This window comes from Electrophorus electricus, chromosome 7, assembly GCF_013358815.1.
Source record: "Electrophorus electricus isolate fEleEle1 chromosome 7, fEleEle1.pri, whole genome shotgun sequence".
Classification (NCBI taxonomy): Eukaryota; Metazoa; Chordata; class Actinopteri; order Gymnotiformes; family Gymnotidae; genus Electrophorus; species Electrophorus electricus.
Genome location: NC_049541.1, coordinates 19,293,204 through 19,308,803, shown reverse-complemented (window position 1 = coordinate 19,308,803; position 15,600 = coordinate 19,293,204). Strand labels below are relative to the sequence as shown.

Sequence of the window (15,600 nt, the reverse complement as noted above, 5' to 3'; positions counted from 1 at the left end):
TAGAAACCTCTTTCTCTGGCCTTGACCTGGTCTAACTACAGTAGAAACAATGATTATGCTAATTCAGTGGTGTGGGAAGGAGGTGAGGCTCTACAGGACAAAAAAACATCGACTCCAATGTCACGCTGATTGCATAAACGCTTCTCACACCAAACGTATGCGTAAACCAATTTTAAAAAATCACAATCACCTTTGCTACACTTTGTCTAATATAAGGTCTCTGTGAATGTTAGGGTGTATGCAACAGCTGTTTGGGGTGATACACGTGGACGCGCGCGCGGCCCCTCGCGACGGCTGTTGCGCTGCCACTCACCGATACGCTCACAAGCGCGTGTGCGTCGTCGCAAGCGCGTGTTTAACGCTCACGTTGGACTTTAATTCGGTGTCTAGTTTTAACGTTTGCACATTTTTTTTTTGACATGCTGTGGGCGGCTAATACGGTCATTAGGAAATTCTCTACAAGCTATGTGAGTAAACGTTGATACTGCGTCTGTGTGCTAACGTTGGCTGTTTCCCTGTTAAATCGAATGATTGCTGCATCAATGCGCGAAAGGTTTAACAAGCTGGATAGTCAATGCATGCACAGTTTAACAAGCTGGAGCTATAAATAAACCCCGCTGCAGTGGAACGAGCGACGGGCTGCAGCTACAGCAAAGCGGATGTGAAATTTCTCCGATCTGTCAGCGAAATCTGTCTTACCCTGGGCACTTGGGTGCTCAGCTGGAGACATTTAGAGCACTGCGATCTAGATAGTTAAATCAACGACCTCTCGGTGTAAATGCGACGTTTGAAGGCAAGAGGAGCTACTTTAGCTAGCTTTAGCTTGGCTGGCGTAGCCGGTCCTGGATAGGCGATCGCCACGTTGCTCCACTCCGCTACTCCAGTAGAGGCAGCTTGTGGTCAGGTTACCTCGAGACATCTCTCCGATCAGTTGCATGAGCAACTGGCGAAAATCCCGTTGCCTATCGAGTAAGCGCTTGTAGCTGCACATCAAATGTAATACTAGTTAAATGACAGTGGCACATATTTGGCAACACTGGACGCTGTCCTATTATGTTAGCTAGCGTTACATTCATGGAAGTCACAAGCCTTTATCTTTGTCGAGAAGTCTCACTATCTGCAAGTGGCACATTTTGGGCGTCATTTAAAGATTCTCACCCGAGCTCCAGTGCATTACCTGTGCATAACCACGTTCAGGAAACTAGCTAGCTATTTACTTTATTGCGCCCAAAAGGCAATAACGGCTTATTACAAGCCGTAACACGCAGGCAACAACAACAACAACAAAAAACCACAACGTAATAACGTAAATAAATGCCTTTCCTGACTTGACTAGTTTTGCTGCATGCCAACTGTAAGTGATCCACTCCTGTGTCCTGCTTCTCACAGGCCAAACTCCAAAATAAGCTGAACCTCGCCTTGATCGGCCAGAGCCTGTTCGGACAGGAGGTGTACACGGGCCTCCGCAAGCAGGGCCATAAGGTGGTGGGTGTGTTCACTGTTCCGGATAAGGATGGCAAAGCGGACCCCCTGGGTGAGTGGCAGGACTCCAGGGGCTACACTGAGTTTAGAAATGAGCAGGTGGGACTGTCCCAAACCAGAGCACACGGGGATATTCCTGTTAAACTTTACACAGACGGCAACCACGTTACAGAGAAGATTTATTGGGTGTTTGTGTCGTGGGGTTGTAATTAGTTACATTTGCTTGTTTTCTTTAAACAACTTTAAAAGTGTAAAATGGAAATATTTGTACTTTCCTGCATATTTTAATTTCTTTATTCTCACAGATGTATGTTTTATTCTACTTTTTAAAGATATATTGTAGTCACGGTTAAATGCTAATTTTATTTTTGCATTTAATCTCATTGTGCTCTGATGGTGACTTTGTCCGAGCGCCTTTGTTGTTGGTCACACCTCTCACTTTGAGATGCCACCTGAGAAACGTCAACTGCGATGTTAATAGGTTCTGCATGTCCTAAAGTATTACGTTACATCCATACATGTAAGTCAGCATTTGAGTTGTTTTCTTTTTATCGTATTCTTCACTTCTGCTCCTTATCGGTGAGCTACTTTTCAAAGATAATAATCCCCAGTTATTATTTCATTGAAATAATAAAATGGGAACATAGTTTTATGCTACACTACCCACCTCTGGCTGTTTGAAAAGCATATTACCTCAGTTTGACTAAGGAGAGGCAGTGTAGAAGAGAGACCCAGTAGAGACAGAGAGTAAATGGACAAATACGAAAAGAAATACTGGCCTTCCTATATAGGGCCGCTTGCAGTGCAGGCCTCCAGCCACTAGAGGGAGGCCACAAGCTGCCAATCAGTGATCGGCAGATTCACCATCAGATTATTCTCTGCGTATAAAAGGGCTTCACAAAGCCTCGGGGGTCAGTGGTATCTTGATGGTATCCCTCCTTAGATTCTCACTTCTCAGGCTCAGAGCCTTCCTTCAGGGACAGGCATCCTTTTATTTTGGGTTCCTCGTTGAATATTTTAAATGACTCTGAATAGTTGAAAATAGTTGAAAAGCCAATTAAGGCTGTTAGTATTTTATAATAATTGCTAACAGAATCAGTCTTCTGTGTAATTTAAGATGAAGCCCATTTAAATTCCCATTGTAAAGGCTAGATAATGTGAGTGTGTGGAGGTATGTGCAGTTATTGTCAAGGAATACACTGGACCAGCTGGTCCTGTGTAATGACCACAGGAGCTAAAAGAAGCAGTGAGATGAAACATCTTTGATCACACATACACACACACAGACACACACACGTCCTTTCTGTCCTAAGTTAGAAAGTGTGTTTCTATATTGTTTACTTGATGCAGTTGTACGTCAGTGCAAGAGAGCGCATCTCTTAGCTGTGCCCTGAACCTGTGAGCGATATCTAAGTACTCCGGGCCTGCATGAACAGGCCCCAGTGCAGCGAAGTGCAGTGGAGTATAAACATCTCCCACTCGTGTGGGTTATGATCAACTTGGTGAACAGCCCTGATCCTCACGCGCATAACCAACCCAATGCTGACATATGCTACGCTAGTCAGTTAAAGAGCCAGACTAGTCTCTTATGACATATTTTTATACCACAAAACACGTTGGTGGCCACACGTTAGCAGCTCAGTTTAGGCATGCAGCCCGTTTTATTCCTGTTGCGAAACCTGCACTCTGGTGGACGGCGTCACGTCCTTACCGGCTCTGCTGCTGTGTGTTAAACGCACCCCCCAGCCACAGTGGCAGAGAAAGACGGCACGCCGGTCTTCAAGTTCCCCCGCTGGCGTGTGAAGGGCGAGCCGATTGCAGAGGTTGTGGAGGCCTACAAAGCCGTGGGAGCCGAGCTCAACGTCATGCCATTTTGCTCCCAGTTCATCCCCATGACAGTGATCAACTACCCCAAACACGGCTCCATCATCTACCACCCCTCCATTCTCCCCAAGCACAGGGGGGCCTCTGCCATCAACTGGTGAGAGATGTGTGTAGGTGTGGGTGTGGGTGTGCTTGTGTGTGTGTGGGTGTGTGTGTGTGTGTGTGGGGGGGGGGGGTAACATTGTCACAGCATGTATTTTGTACATATAATCATATATATGGTTATTTTACATAGCCCTAAAACATAACCAGTTTCTCAGAAACATTTCAGGTTCAGAAAGTTGAGATTTCCTTCCGGGTGCCTGGATATTCTAAATGTAACCAAAGGATGTAGGATTGTAGGATTAGGGGAAGGGGAATTATAAAATTCTCATGGTTTATGGTTAGGGGAATTTTTAAAATGGGTAAGTAGAAAATAATTAAAGATTCTGAGGAAGGCTCTTCCAACCTTGAGGTGTAGTTGATAATGTTCATATGTGTTACATCTGAAAATGTTACTATCAGAAATATTAGCAGGAAGACACACAGAGCACTTTGTAGAAGTAACCATATAAGAACATTATTATACTGGCAGACTAGTGCTTGTCTTCCTGTTCGTATTGTCTGTGTGTGCGCAGGACTCTGATCGAGGGAGATAAGAAGGCAGGCTTCTCTGTGTTCTGGGCTGATGACGGTTTGGACACCGGTCCCATCCTGCTGCAGAAGGAGTGTGATGTGGAGCCCAACGACACCGTGGACACACTCTACAACCGCTTCCTCTTTCCAGAGGGCATCAAAGCCATGGTGACCACACCCGCAGACGCTACAGCAGCAGTCTGCCTGTAAAGACCTCTGAAAACGTCTGCAACGCTGATACAGACTCACTGCTACTCAGCTGCATGAATGTGTTTTTCAGGTGGAGGCTGTGCAGCTCGTCGCTGATGGCAAAGCACCCAGGATCCCTCAGCCAGAGGAGGGAGCCAGCTATGAAGGCATCCAAAAGAAATCGAATGCCAAGGTAGCACACACACACACACACACACACACACACTATCCCAAACGTTATCGGTCTTGGGCCATGATAGTAATTAGTGTACCTAGAAACATGCTATAATACTGTGCCGAGGGGTTGGATGGATACAGTCTAAAGAGTGTTTTTCCCTGACATGGAGAGAAGTTTAGTGTCGTGTTTTTAATTGTCAGTGCTCTGCACACTTCTGTGTCCTAAAATTCAAAGGATGCAACTTCAGTTTAATAAGTTCAGAATAAGAGATTGTTTTTCATTTCTGAAACACAGATATGTGTTCTAAGCAAGCAGCGTAATGTTTAATGATATCCACTTTTAAAAAAATGCTAATTGAGAAGTAAATCAAGTCATAGAGTGTTTTAAAACTAAATTGTCGATTCTAGACAGAGAAATGTACAGTTTCAGTGTGTGAAAGGAACCAGGCATGACAGTCAGTTTTGTTATGGCTAATCTGAATAATGCTATGCTTGTTATCTGAGAATTCTTTGTCAGATGAGATTGTAATGGTCTGTCAGGATCAGATTTCTTTGGGTCTGTACTTCTGCAGAGTGCCCAGCACGTAGCTCTTCGCAGTCTAGTCTATATAAAAGTTCAAAGCATTTTTGAATAACTATTTTTAAACTTAAAAAAAACTTTAAAAAATAACTTTTAAGAACGTTAAGAAACTTGAAATTTGTGTAGCAAATGTCTGCTGAAGTAACTATGTGATCTGAACTTCTCTTCCATTTGCCATGCCTATTGTTGTTGCCAGGACATGTGAGCGCTGGCACTACCAGCAACGTTGTGTAAGTGGTTGCACCTACTTCATGTTCACTGTGCTCTCGCTCGCTCTCCACAGGTGAACCTGGATCAGCCTGCTGAAGCCATCCACAACTGGATCCGTGGCCATGATAAGGTCCCAGGAGCATGGGCAGTCATCCAAGGCCAGGTGTGTGCCATCAGTGTGCATGCAGGGGTTGGTACACACAAGGCATGCAGATGTGCTGGCTCACAGTACTTCAGCAGAGAAGGTCTCCTCCACATACCTCCTACACCGTCATTCTCTGAGGTCTCCTACACAAACCCCCTACACGATAATTCTCTCAAGTCTCCTACACACACCCCCTACACTGTCATTGGTCACTTTTTCTCTAAACACACACTAACCACCACACGATGCGTCTTGCTTTCTGCAGCCCGTGACACTGTATGGCTCGTTAATGCTGAACGGCTCGGTTCCTGGAGGTCGGCCCCTGGAGGTTGAGGGTGCATCGCAGCCTGGACTCATCACCAGCTCAGGCCTTGTGCTTTTTGGCTCTGACAGCAAAGCGGTGAGCAGCACACACACCAACACACACAGAAATGACAGCAGAAATTATTATTTCAATGACATGTGACTCATTAAAACCTCCGGGAATATGCTAAACATATTTGACACAGGATTCAGTGGCTCGTAAGGGAACTTGTTTGCAGTAACACTGACTTTAAACAGGACCTTGATGCATTCATGCATTAACTGCAGTCAGCCCATAGTATGATTACTATATGATTAAATTTGTATACACTTGTGTAACTGTGGTTCTGTGTAACTGTGGTTCTGTATAATTGTGGTTGTATATAACTGTGATTCTGTATAATTGCGGTTCTATATCACTGTGGTTCTGCTTTAATCTGCTTGAGCAGCTTCAGGTGAGGAGTCTGCAGTTTGAAGATGGAAAGATGATTCCAGCTGCCAGATACTTCTCACCAGGAGATACCACCAGTGTGGAGCTGACTGAGGAAGAGAAGAAGATGGCAGAGGAGATCAGGGTGTGTGTGTGTGTGGCTGTGGCTGTTGGACACACACAAATCAGTATATTATATTTGTGTAGAACAGAGAGAAATGTGACCAAACAGGCCCGTACATCAGTATATTCTGTTGTAATTCAGGTGATCTGGAAGGGAATTCTGAGTAATGTGAATGTAATTGAGGACACAACTGATTTCTTTAAGTCTGGGGCTGCATCTATGGATGTTGTCAGGTAAGTCTGACCTCTGTGTTTGATCTTCTGTCTAATAAACGTCTGATCTGCTGTATCTTTAACATTCTCTATCCTTAGAACAACACAATCTTGGTTTTATATAATATTCACATTTATTTAAGATTTTCAAATATAGCAGAATCTTTGTACAGTCCATCATCCTAAGGTCTGAATTTCAGTGTTTCGTTACCGTCAGTTCTGGCTAACGCAGCTGTTTGTTGGGCTGTGGGTTTGCTGGTTTGCTGCCTCGTCAGGCTAGTGGAAGAGATCAAAGAGAAGTGTGCAGGCGTGCCGCTGCAGAACGAGGACGTGTACATGGCCACTTCCTTCCAGGAGTTCGTTCAGATGTTCGTGCGACGTTTGAGAGGAGAGGACCAGGAGGAGGAGCTGGTCGTCAGTTATGTCAGTGCCGTGCACACACACACACACTCTCTCTCTCTTAACACTCTACACTCACTTTATCCAGGCATTTAAACATGCCATTACATATTATTGACATTAATGATATTTTTGTCGTTAGATGCATCTGAGGTTGCATGTGGTATTTTTGCTTTCTCCAGGCAACAAAAGATATCAATAACATGACCCTTAAGATGCCTTACCAGTGTTTCATTGATGGGCGATTTGAGGATGCAGAAAACGGAAAGACTTACGACACCGTCAACCCCACCGACGGCTCTGTAAGTCACACACACGAGCATGCACATGCTCTTGTATCCTCGCATGTCTAACATATGTCTGTGTGTGTGTGTGTGTGTGTGTGTGTGTGCGCGCTTTGGTCTTGCCCTGTAGGTGATCTGTAAGGTGTCATTTGCGTCTGTAGCTGATGTGGACAGAGCAGTGGCATCTGCCAAACAAGCCTTCGAAGATGGCCCCTGGGGCAAGATGAACCAGCGCGACCGTGGCAGGCTGCTATACAGGTCTGCCCTGCCCCACCCTGCCCCACCCTGCCCCACCCTGCCCCTGCGCGTTTACAGCCACACCACACTGCCAGTGCTGAAATCCTCAAGTGTCTCAGACTGCCTTTGTTGTTAGTGCGGCGATCGTTCCTTTAACGTCCCTTCGTAGCGAGTGCACGCCGCACACACCGATGTCTGTGCCTACTGCTGTGTGCGTGCAGACTGGCTGACCTCATGGAGGAGCACCAGGAAGAGCTGGCTACCATCGAAGCCATCGACTCTGGCGCTGTGTATACGCTCGCACTCAAGACACACGTGGGCATGTCCATTCAGACATTCCGATACTTTGCAGGCTGGTGTGACAAGATTCAGGTGTGCGCGTGTTTTAGGCTGTGCTTCGATGCTATGTAATACGTGACTTTGTAACGAATAATATCGCGTCCAGATTTCGCTTTGTGTTACTTCTGTGTCTTCTGTAGGGCACAACCATACCCATTAACCAGGCCCGACCCAACCGCAACCTGACCTTCACCAGGAAAGAACCTCTGGGGTGAGTGTGAGGATCCATGTGGATATTGAGAAAAATATGGACTTGCATATGTAGCACACTGCTGTAGTTTCTCTTTCTGTGTGACTCAGAGTGTGTGCGATTGTGATCCCATGGAACTATCCTCTAATGATGCTAGCCTGGAAGAGTGCAGCCTGTCTGGCCGCTGGAAACACACTCGTCCTAAAACCTGCTCAGGTGACGCGCACACCTCCCCCAACAAATCCACTTCACACTTCACACTTTATTAGGCCTTGGTACTGGGTATGTCCGAATCAAGTTATAAGCAAATAAACCTCTACCTGCAACGCAGGTGACTCCTCTGACAGCGTTGAAGTTTGCGGAGCTGACGGTGAAGGCAGGCATTCCTAAAGGAGTGATAAACATCCTACCTGGATCAGGTAATCCCAGCAGACCCGCACCTGGTGCTTGCTCACCTATAGGCCTGTCTTAGTGTTCTCTTTGACTTCTGTGCATGTAGATCTCCGCACAGTACTTTTAAACTCACTGTGGTGTTTGACATCGATGATGACGATGAGGAATCTCTGTCTCAGGCGGTCTGGTAGGTCAGAGGTTATCTGATCACCCTGATATCCGTAAGCTGGGCTTCACCGGCTCTACCCCCATTGGAAAACAGATCATGAAGAGGTAGTTCAAATCACCAACCAAACAATTCCAGATTAAAGCCAACGCTCCACAACCTGCAGAGCGTTAGTTCTGAAAGTGCGCCCTGTTAATGTGATGTCATTTCCTGCCACAGTTGTGCCGTCAGTAACTTGAAGAAGGTCTCACTTGAGCTGGGAGGCAAATCCCCCCTCATCGTCTTCAGTGACTGTGACCTGGACAAGGCTGTGCGGATGGTGAGAAGGAAAAAGTGCTATAGGACGGCTTACAAAAATTATGTGTTGGGGGAAAAAATGGATGAAATCATTCTTATCTATTGTGCTTCTCTGTGTGTGTGTGTGCGCGCTTCTATGTAGGGTATGAGTTCCGTTTACTTTAATAAAGGAGAGAACTGTATAGCTGCAGGTCGGCTGTTTGTGGAGGAGTCTATTCACGATGAGTTCATCAGACGGGTGGTAGGTGAAACGTATATTAACACCCTTCATTTATATTACTAGAAACATTTTCATTAAATCATTTTATTTATACTTATGAGTCGAAAGTTGTCTTTATTCAGCCCGTAGGACATCAAAATAAAATCATCCAGGACTTGGTTAAGTGATCCATCTGGCATGGCCAGTACCCCTGCAAGATTAATCCTGAACTTCTGTTCACACAGATAGGTTTAATAATTATAGGCTAGGATGAAATATGTCAATCAGTCCTATGGCAGCAGTGCTTACTGGCTTTACTGGCATCTGCCCAGGTTGAAGAGATTAAGAAAATGAAGATTGGCGATCCTCTGGACCGCTCCACAGACCACGGCCCCCAGAACCACAAGGCCCACCTGGACAAGCTGGTGGAGTACTGTGAGACTGGTGTGAAGGAAGGTGCCACTCTGATCTGTGGAGGAAAACAGGTCAACAGGCCTGGTGAGACCCCAGACCCACAACAGATAGATTCAGTGACTCGGAAACCAAATGACAGACTACGCGCGAAGAGTGTTGGTCTTTAAAGTTGTCGTTATCATAGTGTCCTATCTAGTGGATGCTCAGCGTATTCCTGGGAATTTCCCATTATCCTATTCCCGTTTAGGTCAGACACTATAGAGGAAGTCATAACGCATAATGCTCATTGCCGCGTGTCCTTTTGTGCAGGATATTTCATGGAACCAACAGTGTTCACGGATGTAGAGGATCACATGTTCATTGCTAAAGAGGAGTCGTTTGGTCCCGTCATGGTGGTGTCCAAGTTTAAGGACGGGTAAGACACCATCGCCGGCTTCAGTCTGCTGACAGACACGGCTCTGCAGGACGTGATGTTAAGAATGAGACAGAGAGATTATTAATGAGTGCTTTCCGACGTCTGCTGTCCCTTCCACAGTGACGTGGATGGAGTACTGAGCAGAGCGAACGACACTGAATTCGGCCTGGCCTCTGGGGTGTTCACGCGGGACATTAACAAGGCCATGTACGTCAGCGAGAGGCTGGAGGCGGGAACCGTCTTCATCAACACCTACAACAAAACGGACGTGGCAGCGCCCTTCGGGGGCTTCAAGCAATCTGGCTTCGGGAAGGACCTCGGTGAGGGACCCAGGAAGGACCCCCAGGGGTCATATCCGCACGCCTCTGGTGTCTCTGCCCCAGCGCTGTGGTTAACTGACAGGCGCTTGTGTCTGTTCTGTTTTTTGGCAGGTGAGGAAGCACTTCATGAGTATCTCCGGACCAAAGCGGTGACGGTGGAGTACTGACAGGAAACCCATGCTGCCCTTGGACTTCGGGCAGGACCGGCAGGTGTTTGGCAGGACTGTGGGTTGCGTGCTTCGTCCACCACACTGGTCAGACTTCGTCTCACAACCAGTTTGATCTGGGAGTGAAAAGAAAAAACAACAAAAGAGTGCCCCCTGCCAGGCCAAACGTTTTTGCCTACATTTTTCTATCGGTCTGCTTCCAGAACATGCCTTTATCCTCAGAGAGGAACATTTTGTTTATCCATGCCACGGCAGCTCTGTGACCTCCAAGTGTTGAATGAATGGTGTGGTAAAATTATGCTGCGTGAACAACATGGATCACTGTGTTCTTCATTTTGGCATCAGAGCCACAAGACACTGCCAGTATGTGATTGCCAAAGCATCTGGTATGAAAGGTTTTTTTGGGGGGTTTTTTTACACTATTTTAAGGTAGCTTCTTTCCTATATCATACACTTACCAGCCACTCAAAACACTTACGTTTACCTACAATCATTTGACACTACACCTGTACACCTGTCTTGTACATGTGTGTTAGAAATGTACGATTACAGCCTGTAGCTCATCTGTTAGTTTTTGGAATTCATCACAAGCCCTCAGCACTGGTCAGTATCTGATCTTTGTCGTTCTCAGCAGTGAGACATTGCGCTGTTATAGGCCAGCGGTTATGGTATTGGGCTTGTAATCAGGCGGTTGCTGGTTCAAGCTCCTCTGTTGCCAAGGTACTGTTGTTGGGCCCCTAAGCAAGGCCCTTAACCCTCACAGGTTTGAATTGTGTACTGCTGTAAGCTTTTTTGGATAAACGTCTGGCAAAATGCTGTGAATGTGTGGTTGTGGGTCATGGAACCAGTGTTCTGCTGGTTTTGAGGCGTCACGTTGCTCCTGAGTCTAGAGTGGTCCAGACACAGTCAACTGTGGCTTATATCAGAAGGTGGACCTCCAAGACACAGCTGTGTAATAAAGTGGCTGGAGAGTGTAAACCCATACACAATATATGATCCAGCTAAAGTGTTTCTATGTTCATGCCACTTCATGAACTATTTGTCATTATTATCGCTTTCTTTTACTAGTCATACCACTTTCACAGATCCCATTTGACATTACTATACATACATATCATTTCTAGAGAACAAAAATGTATTGTTCTATGTATATTAATGTTCCATTCCAGAGAGGAAATACAGAGTGACTTGTAATCCATTGGCATGATCAGGAAAATATAAGAAAGGTTTTAATTTAGGAACGTTTTAGGGCAGACGGGGGGGATGTGTGTGTGTGTCCCAATAATTCCAGCTCACACTGAGGCTGGGTGGGGTGAGCAGTGTGCACCCCCCCACCCCCAAGTTCAAATGAAACCTCCGCCACTGTAAAGATGAGCTGAGAGGTGTATCAAAAGTGTTTAGCTGTATTACGCTTTAGAGATCCATTGCCAAAACCCTGTAGAAAATTCTACATGCACAAAGTGATGTCGTCTGTTCCCAGGTTTGGTTTAATTCAGAGTTTACCAGGCGTCTTCCGTGAGATAAACCTTCTTACCAAATTTTGCTCTAACTAAAAACTCCCATCTAAAAAAACCTGCCCATCCAGATGGAGCTCATCTGCAACAAACAGCACAGAGAGGTTGGAGCAGGTCTGGCTGACGAGGGTGGAAGAATCGGGCTTGTAGGTCTCCAGGAGCCAGGTTGATGGTACTTGTGTCTGTAGTGTGTCTGAAGAGCTGCTAGAACACGTCTGCTTTTAAAAACACTGTGAAGCTTTTAATGCAGGTTAGCGCTTTACTGTCGAAAGGCTTGTGAAGCCGGTTAGAATCTTTCTGAATGATTTGTGGCGTGCAACGTGTCATTTGCTCACAGCAGCAGAAGAACTTGTAACAGTAATTGCATCACTAATTATGCAATATAATTTTCATAATTATGCAATGTAATATTCATAATTATGCAATATAATATTCATAATGGTTGAGTGAATGGCAACAGGCAGTCCGATTCAAGAGTCAAACATCAACACTCCTGCCTTTCACATTCAGCTATGTTGTATGTTGGTGTAACATCCTTGATAACAGTATTTTTTATTGCAACAGTGTTATATTCGCTGTTTGCATTTGCTGTTTTTCCAACAGAGATTAAATTTGATTTATGAATTTTCTATAGTGTTTATATTACTTTAGCAGTGCTGTCTTTCATTTGGAAGCCTACAATTCTACTGTAATCTCAAGTGCGCATATTTACAAGATAGATTCTTTGATTTGAGAATGAAATGGTTCAAACCGAATGCATAGCTTTGTTACGGTCATTCCTGCAGCTTTGTTGTTAGTTGAACCATATAGTAATCACAGCAGTACATCATTTCATGCAATAATAAAATTATATTCATGAAAGTATTTTGTTTTTTAAAACATGACTCATATTGCCCCCTCCTGATAAAATGGTAGAGTCCATTCATCCTGAGTTTAACAGATGAAAGAAGTTTGCAAAAATTAGTGGAACAGGTAGACGTAATGGACCAAAAACAAAAGTCTGGATTTTAAGAAGACAAGAAGTTCTATTTTACATTTGATGTATTTTATTCTAAAATGTAAATGTATGTTGAACAAGCTAGTTATAGAGTAGTTTTCTGTTGAATTCGAATGAGCTTTTAGAAGTTTTCTATCATGCATAGTTTTTAATTGACAGGGCAATTCAGTTTTACATCCAGTATATATTGCTTATTCTTAAGTAAGGCTGCTCTTACACTTAAAATATGTACAAACTTATTTATAATAGTATACGTTTTTCCCTATATTTGGCCTCAGGAACGTCCCTCTTCAGTGTCCAGCAGTAGTCTGCCTGCATAGAGGGGACCCACTTTATAATGCTTTATCCTACTGCACACTATGGTATATGAGTATATTGGAACATAAAAATATATATCTAAAACATTTGATTTCACTTAGTAATTATGGTTGGTTAAGTGTAGGTAGATTAAAATTCAAATCTACAAGTAACAGGGTCTACTTGTCAAGGGGTAGAACCTGTCAAAGGGTAAAACATTTTAGGCAACAAGTGAACAGTCAGTTCTTGATGATGATGATGAACCTACACCATATTAGGCAGGAGGTTATAATGTCACCGGTGTATGTGTATGTATGCTCGACTACTGCAAAACTCCTTTTCTCTGCTGTTGCCCTTTATAAGTATGAGTAAGTTTCAACATTTCTCCCAAATTCCTTGAACAATGCAATTTCTTTGCAAGCTCATATTCATTTTTAAACAGCAAAATAGGAATGTTTTAACTTTTGCAAGAGTTCAGAAATCAGTATTTCGTGGAATAATCCCAGGTTTCAGTCCTGGCTTTCATGTGTATCGGCACACTCTCTGAAAGGCTTTCACTTTGCTTGTTAAATAAGATTTGGTTCAGGTTATCAATTATTCACCAACAGCCGATGAAGGCCCTCTGTCCGAAACATCCTGTTTCTCTAGAAACTCTGTGTACCTCACTACAACTCTGAATATATGTTTGCATTTGATAGTCTGTGCTTGTACCTGAGGTCTTGTAATTTGGTAACTGTTTGATTTTTCATAAACGTGACAGAGAAGGAAGATTAAAACAGAATTGGGAAGGATTTAGAAAAAAAACACTTTAATTATAAGTTAAATCTAAACAAATGCATCACAAACATCCAAACCCCTGAAGCTAATATGACACATAAATGATTGTGGTTGCAAAAAGTGATGGGATATCTTGTCATAGACGACTTCTCCAAGCCACCCCAGATGATTTTCCAGACACTGGACTGGAACCTAAAGTAAATCATGAAATAGGATGCACATTAATACAAATTCCGAATAATCAGTAATATTGCCTTCTTTCACATTCCTTTATGCTTTACCTGCATTGCTCTGTGATCTTGATCCATTTCGGGATATACTGAGCTCTGAAAACTGCACCCAAATATACGGTCTTCTTCCTGGTTCTCGGTGGAGGTGTTCAGCACTGGGAGTGGATATGACTTCTCGTCAAATATGACGCATCCCCCTCGGCCTTCAGGATTTTCCTCACACTCAGTAGAAATCTGAAATGATTCAACTTAATATATTAATCTTAATTATTAAGCTTAATGTATTCATATGCAATCTGTTTACTCATGAAAGCTAATGAACCCTGCACTGCCAAATGTGTCATCAAAAGTAGCTCTTATGGAACCAAATAATAAGCATATTAAATAAGGCAGGCGCAAACATTCATCCAAAATATGTGCTGTAAATTAAAATAGGACAGTAATCCCACCGTAACGTCTTTTTCCTGAAGCACGTTGAGTGAATCACCCTGACCCTCACTGGTGCCCAACTGAAGGCAGCGATCCGACATGCTGCCAACTCTGATACCGCCATCGTGTTTTTCTGGATTTTCCTCACACTGAAGAGAAATTATAGGTATTACCAAAACATCTGCATTTAAATGTTTTAAGTGAAATAACCACAACTGCATTCCTCTGTATACAGTCACAAACAAAAGCATATTTTATCTTTCGGTATGCCATCCAAATAATGAAACGTTCTCTAGAACTGTGTTTGTTCCGATTAGCCACATGGCCTCTTTCTATGTAGCGTGCCGTGTTGTAGTTGCTGTTTGGAGCCGAAGCAGATATGTTTTCCTCTACATAAAATAAGCAAAATAAGCTTATAAAATGCCACTAATACTAATACACTAAAGCTAAAACTAAAATGAATGAGGCTGATTGTGAGGCAAGCCGAGCTAAACTTTCTTAGGCCAAGTGAAAACACGGAAAGCCAGTTGCTCGAAACACAGTTTAAAATTATTTTACAGGTCTTACAATCTATTGCTTAATTACATAAACTACTGATATATTATAAATATTACATATATTTTACATACCATATTGCTGTTTTTAAAATCTGAACTCAACTTGGACAGCAGAGGTTTATCGTGACTTAGCCAGAGCGTTATGTACCGGAAGAGGATGTATTGTGCTGTTTATATAGCACTGTAATTTCCAATCAGCATTATTTTATATATGTGGGGGCTTCTAATGTCCCATGGGTGTTTAATTAATTAACACATACATTATCACTTTTCCTGCATTTGAAATATTTCAAATAGAATGTACAAATCTAAGTCATAAATTTGCCTCTAATGTAATAAGTTTGTTAAGATGAGCTTATTGACCGTCTGAAGTATTTTCCAAATATTGGGCTAAGTCCCATACAATCAGTTTCTATTTTACCTGTTTTGTCCTTGTATTCTTGGTCTTTCTTGAGTCTTGGTTAATTTTCTCTTGATCTAATCCACACAGGATAAGTATCAACCTCCTTTGTCCAGTTGTAGAAAATTAAGAATCCTGCGTTTCAAAAACAAAAACAGTCTAATGTCAAATTATAAACAAAATTCTGGAACTTGATTCTCTGTATGATTTGCACAAAGCAGGAAGATT

General features: G+C 43.4%; 1 protein-coding gene and 1 long non-coding RNA gene across 3 annotated transcripts; one reads left to right on the top strand and one right to left on the bottom strand.

The window, feature by feature from the left end:
* The first annotated feature begins 308 nt into the window (after positions 1-308).
* aldh1l2 (aldehyde dehydrogenase 1 family, member L2) lies at positions 309-12,309 on the top strand. Of its 2 annotated transcripts, none has more exons than XM_027021290.2 (23): positions 309-467; positions 1,390-1,534; positions 3,229-3,463; positions 3,984-4,149; positions 4,262-4,363; positions 5,211-5,300; positions 5,548-5,682; positions 6,035-6,160; positions 6,281-6,372; positions 6,627-6,774; positions 6,933-7,052; positions 7,165-7,292; positions 7,493-7,643; positions 7,751-7,821; positions 7,911-8,016; positions 8,132-8,219; positions 8,373-8,466; positions 8,579-8,678; positions 8,799-8,897; positions 9,188-9,353; positions 9,579-9,684; positions 9,805-10,004; positions 10,116-12,309. In XM_027021290.2, exons 1-23 carry the CDS (start codon positions 420-422, stop codon positions 10,169-10,171), a joined length of 2,772 nt encoding a protein of 923 aa, XP_026877091.2. In that variant the 5' UTR covers positions 309-419; the 3' UTR covers positions 10,172-12,309. The 2 variants fall into 2 exon arrangements, with proteins under 2 accessions (XP_026877091.2, XP_035384264.1); XM_035528371.1 differs by lacking the exon at positions 309-467 and adding an exon at positions 909-969 and having other exon boundaries at positions 3,366-3,463.
* Positions 12,310-13,821: 1,512 nt separating this feature from the next.
* Positions 13,822-15,502, bottom strand: LOC113584400. Its single transcript, XR_003411405.2, has 4 exons — positions 15,394-15,502; positions 14,436-14,564; positions 14,038-14,220; positions 13,822-13,948 (listed from the first exon to the last, which is right to left on the bottom strand). It is a non-coding gene; the product is annotated as an uncharacterized LOC113584400 (long non-coding RNA).
* Between the last annotated feature and the right edge of the window lie 98 nt (positions 15,503-15,600).